The following is a 12,740-nucleotide window of genomic DNA, read 5'->3' on the forward strand; positions in this document are numbered from 1 at the left end:
GATGGGCTATTGTGGGAAGGTGGAGGGGCATGGGTTGGCATGGAGGGTATGAGGGGCCATAGGAGGTGAGTGGAGGCGCATGGATTGACATGGAAGGTGTGAGGGGCCATTGGGATTGGATGGAAGGGTATAGGTTGGCATGGAGAGTATGAGGGGCTATCGAGGATAGGTGTGTGCATTGGTTGGCATGGAGTGTACCAGGGACCATTGGGGTTGGGGGTGGTAGATATGAGTTGGCATGGGTTATCTTTCAAAATTTTCCCTTATCCAGACTATGGTTCATGACACTTCTGAGATGCTGTGAGCCACAAGTGCTTGAAAAGCTGGCCCGACTCCATTAAAATTGCAGGATACTAGGAGATTTCTACCCCTACAATGGAACCAGCCAGGTTGGGCGTGCAGGCTTTGGACTTATGACACACACCCTTATCCTGTGCTAGTGAAAATTAGGGGCACCAGGAATGGGGTTGGGAATCACAGAATTGGGCCCTGTCTGCCATTTTTAAAGGTTTGCAGGAGTCTCCCCAGCTCTGTGAAAACCCAGCCCTAAATGAGGGAAAAATGAACAGCATCAACCAAAACACGTATTGATATAAAACCTTAACATAGCAAAGGTTTCCATTATCAGACAAAATTTGACATCAACCCACATGAGAACATATTGGTTGGAATCTTTGCTGCCCTTTGGTATTGGTTTTGACAGTGGGGTGGGGGGAAAAGAAAACTCTATTCCAGTCTCATAGTCAACTTTCTGTTAATTGAGTGAGATGAATACATGCCCAACTGCAGGCAACCATTTTTCAACTAACTTTATTTATACCTCCCCAACAGAGAGGGCAGCAGAGAGGCTAATATAACAAAATGCTGATACCTTACAGTAGGGAAATTGGATCGGATGAAAACAGGTTCAGAGAAGGCACACAAAAGGTTGATACCCAGCCCAGAAAGAATGCATCCTGCGTTGCTAAGAGAAGTGAAGATGGTAATTCTGGAGGCTTTGGCCAAAATCTTCCCATCCTCCTTAGATATGGGTGTTGTTTCAGAGGATTGCAAATGTTCTACCTCTGTTCAAAAAAGAGGATGGATAAATATGGCAATTTGCAAAGCAGTTAGCTTTGGGGAAAAACCCCAATAACACAGGCCAAAATTAATTGGCAATTGGTTAACAAATGATAGAGATTGTGGATTTGTTAAAGTAAAATCATATTTTGAATAACTTAATAGAGTTTTTTAAATTAAATAATGGAAAGGGTTAATGTGGTTGGTGAGGCTGATATTGAGTCAGTGAACTTTCAAAAGGTGTTAGCATAATAGACATGTTAGCGAAATGCATAGAAAGTGGGATAAAAAGGGGATAAAACAATGAATAAAAATAAGTAGATAAAAATAAAAATAAATTTTGAAAAAAAGATTTAAAAAGGGTTGTAGATAGAGGAGAGAGTTCATGGTCTGAAGCTGTTGAACTCAATGTTAAGTCCAGATGGCTGTGAAGTGCTTAGTCAGAAGATGAGGTGCTGTTCCTCCAGTTTGCGTTGGGCTTCACTGGAACAATGCAGCAGACCAAGGATGGACATGTGGAGACGCCTTTTTATCCCACTTTCTATCCTTTTTCCCCACTCTGCTCCCAAAAGGGCCATCTGATATTTGTTCCATGTTGTTCTTTTCAGAGTGCTTACCCTTGTTCTGCCATTATCACATTCTGCTTTCTTACCAGCAGAATCAGCACCTCCTTTAGCCCTTACCACTACCATTAACACTCCCTTTGTCCTTTTGTTGATGACATCTTCATCAGTCTCTCCTTTGCCCCCGTCTAGCTTCACCTGCTCCATCTCACTTACGCAGTATAAATTTCACCACAATTTTACTTCTCTTTAGCTCTGAAGAAAGGTCATACGGACTCGAAACGTTAACTCTGTTTTTCTCTCCACAGATGCTGTCAGACCTGCTGAGTTTTCCAGCATTTTCTGCTTTTGTCGTAGTGGCATGAGACTAATTGGAAAGCTCTTTCATTAAGCCATCAAGTGCACGATGGGCCAAGTGGCCTCTTTCTGTGCTCTTTCAAGCTATGATTGCATGATCCTCTGGTCTGTGGAAGAAGCGAGCTATATTGCTTGCATGACCTCTTCTCATTTTTGAGGTGTTATTATCTTACATTGAGCACAGTTTTAACTCTGCTCCAATTTATGACACATGGTTTATCATTCATGAGCATAAACCCTTGAAATGTGTCTGTTTGTGCAGACCATGGTGAGAGACAGCGGGCTTGTAGGAAAATTGAAGAGCAAATTCACTTTGCATCAAATTCTCCAAGGTCGATTGCACCATAATTCATGAGCAAAGCAGAATTTACCCACCTTTCCCCAACAGAACTTCAATCACAGTCATTTTCAAAGTGATGTCCAATGCATACACAGTGGGAGGCTGCCAATGTTCATATTCTGTATCATTGATTTTTGAGTTAGTGTCAATTAATGGCTAACACACGGGCACTTTTGCGCTATGGACTTGTGCCTGCTGTAATTGGATTGAGACTGACAGAATTCATTTTATTTTAAGATCCTGCAACAAAGGGACCTTCTCCATCTGGATTGGATTTGAATCCAGATTTATTGAGCGAAAGCACAGTATGTTTTACCAGCATGCCCTCTGTCAAAGAGACGAACCCATCATTCCAATCTGTCTGAGTCATTCTGAAACTCATTACCCCCACTGTCCCTGATCTTTTAAAGAAATAAACTATTTAATATGTTCAAGAAGGATTGGAAGGAGGACTCACTTGGCTCTCGTCTGGACCTTCTGTTCACTGCAAGCCTCTGACCAACATAAGAGTCATCAAAGTGATCTTTCTCTTGTAATAATGGCAGATTGGATACCATTAACTTTTTAGTTTTATTCAGCTGTACATCTGAAGCATGCAGAAATGTATCACCGAACCGAGCGATTCAGAGATTGACAGCTATAAACCTCTGTAATCTACTCCAGCCCTTCAAGCCTCAGAGATCAGTGTTCTCCTCCAATTCTGGCATCCTGCGCCCAACCCCACATTTCAAACCCTCCCCGCCACCACTGGCGGCTTTTCCTTCAGCTATCCAGGCCTGAAGCTCCAAGCCCTAATTCCTTCACTTAAACCTCTTTACCTCTCTCCTCTGTTCCAAAATGGCATTCGCAAGGCACGCACACACTTTTGGTCTGAGCTACATTAGACTCCATCTTGGGTAGGGTCAGGAAGCCTCTGTAGGTCAGTTGTGAGGTCCATCAGCAAGCAATGCTGGTTTGATGTCGGCACTGCCATTTTAGAGCTCAATGCTTCAGCTTTATCCCTCTCTTTAACCTCGCACAGCTGAGCAAGTTCAAAGCAGAAAGGAGATGAAGGGTCCAAGTGAACGGAAATGTATAATTCTAAAGAGAGAAATCAAAGCCATTCAGCAGTGAAACAATTTGAGTAAAGGTAAACAGAGTGTAGCAGGAAGGGAGAGAGTTTAATGGTGTAACGTGAAGTTCAAGCACATGGACTGCATGAGGGACATAAAACAGGGATGTTTTATTCCACTGGCGTCAAATCTTGATAAACATTAATGGAAAAGCTTAACTTTATAATGGACATTTGTAACTGATTTTCCAGATCCACCAGGAGACCATCGAGGACTTAATCTCTAAGAGATCTCTATATAGCCGGGTAGCAGGTGGAGCTCCTACAGCTAACTTCCCACGACCATGTGACCCAGATTACCTTGTCTCCCAGATATGAAGGGGATGCCCCTCTTCCTGTGGCCTCTCACACTCAAGTGTGCTGTCCAGAAAATCCACTGAACCTTCCTCTCCGCTGCCACTTCCCTGTGCTCCAGCCATCATCAGAGGCTTCGCTCCACCCTATTCTTAGCCAGGGCTCCTCAACTCCGTGACTCCCCGGCCATGGACTTCTGCTGCTGCTCCTTGCTGCTGCCTGGCTCTGCCCTCTCTCATTCTCTCTCTCTCATTCTCTCTCTCTCTCATTCGCTCTCTCTGCCTCTCAGGCTTCTGGCCTCCTCAGTTTTTCCAGCCAGCGCTGTGGGCTCCAGACTCCGCTCCCTCTACTTCAACCCACATTACGGGCTTCAGGCTCTGCCCTGGCCTGCCAGGGGCATCTCTTCTTATTCGCAGGTGGTTCCAAACGGCCAACCCGAGTTCCCTGCCCAGTGTCCTCCAGGGCCAATGATCCCTGCTGGTGGAGGCACGGAATGCCCCACAGTGGGCAGGCTGGGCATCCACCTGCTCTGAAGCCAGAAGTCGGGATGCCAAGGCCCCGCTTTTCTCCCACACCACAATGGTAATCATGCATCAGTGAGTAAGGTCAAATCAGGACAAATGGTAAAAAAAAGTTAAAATGCATGAAGCAGTCAGACCAGGATAGAAGCCCTAATGGCACAGATAGAGAGAAATGGCTTTGATCTAATAGTTGCTACAGAGATGTAGTTGCATTGTGACTAAGGTTGAGAACTAAATATTCTAGGGTAACTTTGACATTTCAAAAAGACTAATAAAATGGGTAGGAGACACTGTGAGGTGTAGCCTTGAATCAATTCGATGACCCAGCCTCCATTGCTTACTGGGGAAGTGAATTCCACAGACTAACAACTCTCTGAGGGAAAAATAAATTCTCACCTCCATCTTAAAAGGGAGACCTCTTATTTTCAAACCGTGTCCCTTAATCTAGCCTCCCCCACAAGTGGAAACGTCCTTTTGGTATCCACCCTATCACATTCCCTCAGTTTCTGATATGTTTCGGTAAGATGGCCTCTCATTCTTCTAAACTCCAGTGGGTATAGGCCCAACTTATTCATCATTTCTTCATAAGATAAGCCCTTGGTCCCAGGAATGAGACAAGTGAACCTTCTCTGAACTGCTTCGCTTTATTTTTCAAATAAGGCGACCAAGACTGTCGACAATATTCCAGATGTGGTCTCACCAAGGAGCTGTACAGTAGCAGTAAAATGTTCCTACTTTCATATTCCATTCCCCTTGCAATAATTGCCAGTAATAAGAAATAACAAAAGACAGAACTCACTGGGGGAGTGGCTTATATGCCCCTAACAGTAGCTATACTGCTGGGCAGAGTATTAGTCAAAAAGTAAGAGGAACTTGTCATGAAGGTATCAATAACCTTGGGATACTTTAATTTTCTTATAGATTTGACATATCAAGTCTATAAAAGTAATTTGAAGGACATGTTCATGGAATGCAGTTGAGACAGTTTCCTAGAGCAATATATTGTCTTGTGCAATGAGAGAGAGTTAACTAGTAATCTCACAGTAAGGGATCCTCCGGGGAAGAGTGATCATAATATGATAGAAATTCACCTTGAGTTTGTGACTTTCGTACTGAAACTAGAGTATAAAACAAATTGTATCACAATTGCAAGAAAGTCTAAAAGGAATACGAACTGCAGTGGTTCAAGAAGGCAGCTCACCACCACCTTCTCAAGGGCAATTAGGGATACATATACGAACATATGAACAAGGAGCAGGAGTAGGCCATTCAGCCCCTCGAGCCTGCTCCACCATTTAATAAGATCATGGCTGATCTGATAGTAACCTAAAATTTGCATCCCACCTACCCCCTATAACCTATCATCCCCTTGCTTAAGAAGAATTTATCCACCTCTGCCTTAAAAATATTCAAAGACTCTGCTTCCATCACCTTTTCAGGAAGAGGGTCCCAAAGACTCACAACCCTCTAAGTGAAAACATTTCACCTCATCTCTGTTTTAAATGGGCGACCCCTTACTTTTAAACAGTGACCTTAGTTCTAGATTCTCCGTCAAGAGGAAACATTCTCTCCCCATCCACCTAGTCAAGACCCCTCAGGATCTTATGTGTTTCAATCAATCAATCAATCACCTCTTACTCTTCTAAACTCTAGCGGATACAAGCCTAGTCTTTCCCCATAAGACAACCCACTCATTCCAGGTATTAGTCTTATAAACCTTCTCTGAACTGCTTCCAACATGTTTACACCCTTCCTTAAATAAAGTGACCAATACTGTATACAGTACTCCAAATGTCCTACACAATGTTCTCACCAATCTTCTGCACAACTGAGCTCCTTTCTGCATGTACAGGTGGACAGTGGAAGCATCTTTATATTGTTGCAGGATGTTTCCTTGCTCCCACATAGACTGAAAGAGTTCAGTGAGCTTCTTGAGCAGGCATTGACCAGGCATCAATTTTGTGTCTATATTCAGAGTGGAAGACATAAAAAAGTATACCAGATGGTGGGGGAACAATGTTCTAATGAGAGTAAGGAACTTAAAATAATTAATATTGGTGGAAAAAAGTATTAGAGAAATAATGATGCTAAAATCAGACAAATCCTCTGGACCTGGCATGAGGTGGTTGCAGGTCTGTTGTTTGTGATCTTCTACAATTCACTCGATCCTACAATAGTTCCAATGGATTGGAAATTAGCGAATGTAACATCGGTGCCATGTGAAAGCTTAATACAGAAAGTAAGAGTACATGTGGTTGTGGTTAATATATTAGCATGGACTAGAGGACTGGTTTATGTACAGAAAACAAAGGGTAGGAATAGGCAGATCATCTTCAGGTTGCCAGGATGTTACTAGTGGGATATCACAAAGAGAACTGCTGGGGCCTCAGCTGTTTACACTTTTTTTTAATAACTTAAATGAAGGGAATGAGTGTAATTTGAGTTTGTTGGTTATACAAAGCCAAATGGGAATATAGACTGTGAGGATTCCAAAGATTTACCATCCTCTGAGTGAAGAAATTCCCCCTCAATTTGGTCCTAAATGGCTTAGCTCTTATTCGGAGACTGTAATTCCTGGTTCTAGACCGCCTGGTCAAAGGAAACATCATTCTTGCATCCACCCTGTCCAGCCCTATAAGAATTTTGGAATTCCACTTGCTGGCTTACATAAATAAATTTAAAATCTATTTTGGACTGTTGCCTTAAAGGGGATATGTAGTTGGGAGTCAGGTTAATTAGGGATTTTGGGATTTGTTACAGCATTAAGTAACTGTCATCCTATGTATGTGCTTGAAATCTTTTCTTTTGTTAATAAATGTTTTAATTTAGTTTTTAAAATCTTGAAAGGAGTTAGTGGACTAATTATTTCTGAATTCAGTGCAAATTCAATGAGGCCGCCTCTCATTCTTCTAAACTCTAGAGAATGAAGGCCCAGTCTCCTCAATTTCTTCTGTTATGATGTGGCAGGTTATGTGTGCCAGGCAGACCAAACCCACAAGGGAATTTGGCCACGCTATCACAACAGATTTGCAAATTTTATTTATTATGAGAAAATGAAGGATACTGGTCCACAGTAGCTGCCAGTACTTAGGGACTCTCACAATGGTGCTGATTTGGAATTCTCCTTTAAGAACTCTCGGCTTGCAGCAATGAGGTCTTCTTGTGGGTTTTTTCAAATCACAAACAGCTCAGCTTTGATAAGAGAGATTTCAGAAGAAAGAGAGATGGGCAGTCTCTCTCTGACTGTATAAAAATCCAGTATCTTTTTATCCAAGAGCTGTATCATGTGACTTCTCTCTGCAAGCTCCTTAAACTCTGTGCCTCTACAGAAGCAGCTTGTGTTCTTTGGAAATGCAGCATGTTAGCTGCTGTAAGCCAGTGTCCTTCGTTTAGTAAAAATGTTCTTTTCCAAAAAGTGAAATACAAATGTATGTCCAGCCAATGACATAAATTAATATTTTACATAACACATCTTCATAACTATACGCTTTTGGGCACAAAAGGAATCAAGGGACATGGAGATAGGATGGGAAAGCGAAGTTGAGGTAGAAGATCAGCAATGATATAATTGAATGGAGCAACCTCATGACACCGTATGATCAATTCCTGCTCCTCTTTATATTCTTGCATTTGACCAAGCCTAATACATTCAACACCTCAACAATAGCCAAACAGGGAAAAAAGCAATGGTATCCTGCTTTTCCGGTGGGTAGAGAGTCGTAAATGTCACCCACCCTTTTGCTCTTGTCTGTCCCTCTCTACAAATTGTGAAGGATCTTTTTAAGTATGTAATCATGCACTGTCCTTGATGATTCATTATGGCCTGATAAGAGTTATTGAGAACAAAACTCCCAAAAATTTGTGATTTCCTGACAAAATGCCAAATGGCCAACTTATTTATCACGTTGGACCCTTGTCCCATTTCTTATCTCAATACTCTTAGTCATCATTCCTGGCCAACAAAATTACCTTTCTCCTCGCTGACAAAGCATTTTCTTTTTAAATATAATCCATCCAGCGTCCTGGGAATGAACAACTTAACTATTTAATCACTCCTAGCTACAGTGCAAATCCACAAGCTAGTTAGAAGCCAAAACAAAGCAAAAACTGTATCACAGGATCACAGAAATGTTTGGCCCATTGTGTCTGTGCCAGTTTTCCGAATGAGCACTGAGTGCCAATCCCGTATCCTGCATGTTTTGCCTTCTCAGATAATAATCCAATTCCCTCTTGAATGCCTCCATTGAACATGCCTCCACCACACTCTCAGGCTGTGGATTCCAGATCTTAACCAGTCACTGTGTGAAAAAGTTTTTCCTCACGTCGCAATTGCTTCTTTTGCCAATGACCTTAAATCCGTGCCATCTGGTTTTTTATCCTTCCACCAATAGGAACATTTTCTCCCTATCTACTCTGCCCAAACCCCTCATGATTTTGAACACCTCTATCAAATCTCCTCTCAACCTTATCTTCTCCAAGGAAAACAGTCCCAACTTCTCCAACCTACCTACTTAATTGAAATTTCTCATCCTTGAAACCATTCTTGTCAATCCCTCCTGCACTGTCTCTAATGCCTTCACATCTTTCCTGAAGTGTAGTGCCCAGAACTGTACGCAATACTCCAGTTGTGGCTGACCTAGTATTTTATACATAATCATATGAGAATCAGAATCATAATCAGAATGAACAAAATCCTAATTCTCCATGTATGTGTAGCTTACACAGTTATATTCTGCAACCAAGGGTCCAGGACTTATTCATGCAGAAGAAATTGTGCTTCAAGAATACATTGACTAACAGCTATCTTCTTGTATTCTATAGATACGGAGATATGAGAGGCACTATCGGGTCTGCAATCCGTGAAATGTGGTACAATCTTGGTAAGGCTCATGAGTTTGTCGTTATTTCCTCCGATCTACCATGTTCAAACTCCATCTGTTTCTTTACCTCTTCTGATCTCTCACCATTATTTTTTGTCGTTGAGATTGAAAGCTATTGCAAAAGGAAGACTTGCATTTATATAGCATCTTTAATGCCATCAGGAAATCCCAAAGCATTTTACTGCCGATGAATTAGTCTTGTATCACAGCTGTCAATTTGCACACGGCAAAGTCACACAAGCAGCAATACAATAATGACCAGATAATCTGCTTTTACTGTTTGGGAATAAATATTGGCCAGGACACAGAAACTTTACAGTGCAGAAGAAGGCCATTCAGCCCATCAAGTCTGCATGGGATCTCTGAAAGAGCATTCTACCTAGTCCCACTCTGCTGCCTTATCTCCATAACCTTGCATGCGCACTCAATGCCCCCCCACCTCATATTCTCTATACATTCCTTCTTTCCAGATAGCAATCCAATTCCATTTCGAATACCTCGACCAAACTTACCTCCACCACCCTCTCAGGAAGTTTGTTCCTGACTCCAACCGCCCCATTGGCAAAACACCTTTTCCTCATCTCACTTTTACACTTTTTTGACACAAAGGATAGTCCTCTGCTCTTCTTCGCGATAGTGCCAAAAGGGATCCTTTATGTTCACAGAGCACAGCATGGGCCTCAGTTTATCATCTCTTCTGAAAGACAGCAGCTCTGACAGTGCAGCACTCCCTCAGTACTGCCCTAAATTTCATTTTCAAGTCTCTGGTTTGGGGCTTGATCCTGTAGGACTGGATTTTCGTGAAGGAGGCAGGAAGGTTGGGTCAGGAAACTTCCCAACCTGCTGACCCACCTCCTTTAAAAAGGCCCGCTCCTGTCAAATTTTCATTCTAGGGAGGCGGGAGCAAGATGGGCCCACTGCCTCTGGAGGCAGGCCTGAGGCAACAGTGGAGGTGGGTGGATGGTGAGGCCAGCAAGCTATAACACCTGCCTCTTTTTACTGGGACATCGGCTCAGTTTTAGTGATGAATATCAGAACGCCACCCCTCAGACCCTCTCAACACACATACCCCCTCATATTCCCCACGACCCATCCATGGCTCCTCAAATTCCTCATCCTCCCCCTCCATATTCCCTTGTGTCCCCATGCCATCTCCGTGCCCCATCATATACCCCATGCCCACTCAATACCCCGTCATATTCCCTGTACCCCCTCATATCCTCATGCTCCATCATATCCACATGCCCCCTCTTTTCTCCCATGCCCCCTCCATACCCCCCATACCCTCCCATGTCTCCTCCATAACCCCAAATTACCCTCAATAGGCACTTAGCCAGTATCCACTATGGGCAGACCTCAAAAAGCATGCCTTTGAAATGGAGATGAAAAAAAAATCTTCTAGCAATCTAATAGAGCTCTCATTGAAACACATTTGATACTGAAAAAAACTCTCATTCATAAAATCCATGTAAAAATGTAAATCTCCATAGGTGGCCAACCTGTTTTGGAACAAACAGACATCTTTTTCAAAATCCACAAAAATGATAGGTAATCCTTTAATAACCTCTTAAAACTGTCAATCAAAATGTGAACAGAGCCCCTTGCTGAGATAGGTGGTCCTGACCCTTGAAACTCAGCCAGGCATTCATAATCAGCTCAGCTATAGTAACAAACCCTAGGAAATGTAAATAATGGTGTCCATTGAAACAGAAAAAAAACAGATGGCCTTTTCTCCCTAAACAACACCAGCTATTCTATCAATCAAAGCACTCCAGGAGCGGGTGGGGCATTTTTTCCATGGTTAAAAGCTACTGAAGGTTTTATTTTCATTTTAAAATAGCTATGGGCACTTAATTCACTTCAGGTTATCCCAAGCAGTGTTTTCTTAAGTTTTGAATGCATAGGAACACGTTTCCCAATAGCAAAAAATACTCTAATGCATCTCAATATTTACACAATGTTGATCAATGTAATGATGAACTTTCCTTGGCAGGACAAGGACTTATAGTCAATCACTGCAGTAAAAACACATCTCACCCACAAATAACTATTGAAACTGAAAGGAGAAGTGTATTTTTCATTTTGAGGCCTGTCAATGAATGAATTCTAGGATGATTGGGATTTTTTGGTTCTCCACTCGGTCTGGGGTTCCCCCATGGTTCACACTTCCTCTCAGGGGCAGTAAACCACATCTAATTACTGAAGAAGCCCGACTCTACTAAAATTACAGGAGGGGATTAAGCTGCCCACAATGGGGCTGGTAAGGGCCAAAGTACTGTGTGCATGATAACTGCCCTCACCCTTATCCTGTGCCGGCAAGAATTCTTGGAAATGGGAATCAGGTCCTGCCCACTATTTTTAAAGGGCTCGAGTCATTCCAACTGAACAAACTTCCGGTCCATTGCTTTTGACTTAGAGGCAAGCGTACCATTCATGACTCAAGGTTGATAACTGGTTCTGCAGCTTCTCCCTCACTTTGTTTCATGTTTGTAAGGATCAAGTTCACTTTTGAGTAAAGTAGTTTTCCTTGAGGAGAGTGTCTTTGAGAAGGTAAGCATGAAGTTGACATGGGTGACAATGGTTGACATATTGACATGGGTGCCAATATGTAATATAAGAGATACTCAGGACAACTGGGACCAATTGACTAAAAACCAAGCACTATAAGGCTGCATTCCTCCCCTCTCAACCTTTGGTCTCTGTTTTTGTAACTGACCTTTGCACTGAGGGCGGCAGAGACTTCATGACAGGCTTCATTCCTAGGCCCGTCAGGAAAGGCATGGAAAATCATCAACCAATGTTGCTATTCCTGATCGCTGTATGCAGTTGCTCCGGCTGGACAGTGAACTCATCTGGATGTTGAAGTAGGACAAGCTCAGGTGAAACTAGGGTAGCTCCCCACCACCACACCCCACCTTCACCACGTGATCCGACAGCCTGCCAACCCTCATTACCTACATTCAGTGGTGAACTGACATCCGAATAGCCACACCTGGCAGAAATCATTGAGAGTAATTCCGTCATTGATCACTGGCACCTTATATGGGCATTTACAGCAGATATCAGAGCATGGAACATCTGTAAAGCTTTTGGGAAAGGACAGAATGCACAAATGTTGGCAGCAGCAAAATTAAAATGAATAGAAAACAAAGCAGTAAATACAGATTTGGAGACAATATAGATGGGAAAATCAGGGAAGTGGGACTAATTGGTAGCTCTTTCAACAAGCTGGCATGGGTCCAAAGGGTATGCCAAATGATTCTATGATGGGTGAGTAGAGTTAAACTGTTTTATTATTTCTAGTTAAAAATGTGTTTTAAAATGTTTATTTTATCTCCGAGGATTAATGGTGTGGTACTAACCTACCCTGAATGACCTGCCTCAGGTACACTACCTACTTATTGTCTGAACTGGGTGAAGTTTTTGCTTTCTCGTTCACAGGATGTGGTAGACACTGACAAGATAAGCATTCATTGCTCATCCTTAATTCCCTTGCCCTTGAGAAAGTGATGGTTCTCGAATGCAACTGGGTGTCTTGCTGGGCCATTTCAGAGTCAGCCACATGACTCTGGATATGAAGTCATATATAGGCCATTTGGGTAAAGGACAGAAAAT

General features: G+C 42.6%; 1 protein-coding gene across 1 annotated transcript in view; it reads left to right on the plus strand.

The window, feature by feature from the left end:
• LOC121278030 (dedicator of cytokinesis protein 2-like) overlaps positions 1–12,740 on the plus strand; it is a 1,199,266-nt gene that overhangs the window by 887,270 nt on the left and 299,256 nt on the right. The window contains exon 32 of the mRNA XM_041188048.1: positions 9,067–9,125. Coding sequence (XP_041043982.1) covers positions 9,067–9,125 — 59 coding nt within the window. The remainder of the gene's footprint in view (positions 1–9,066; positions 9,126–12,740) is intronic.

The sequence above is a fragment of the Carcharodon carcharias genome, chromosome 1, assembly GCF_017639515.1.
Source record: "Carcharodon carcharias isolate sCarCar2 chromosome 1, sCarCar2.pri, whole genome shotgun sequence".
Taxonomy (NCBI): domain Eukaryota; kingdom Metazoa; phylum Chordata; class Chondrichthyes; order Lamniformes; family Lamnidae; genus Carcharodon; species Carcharodon carcharias.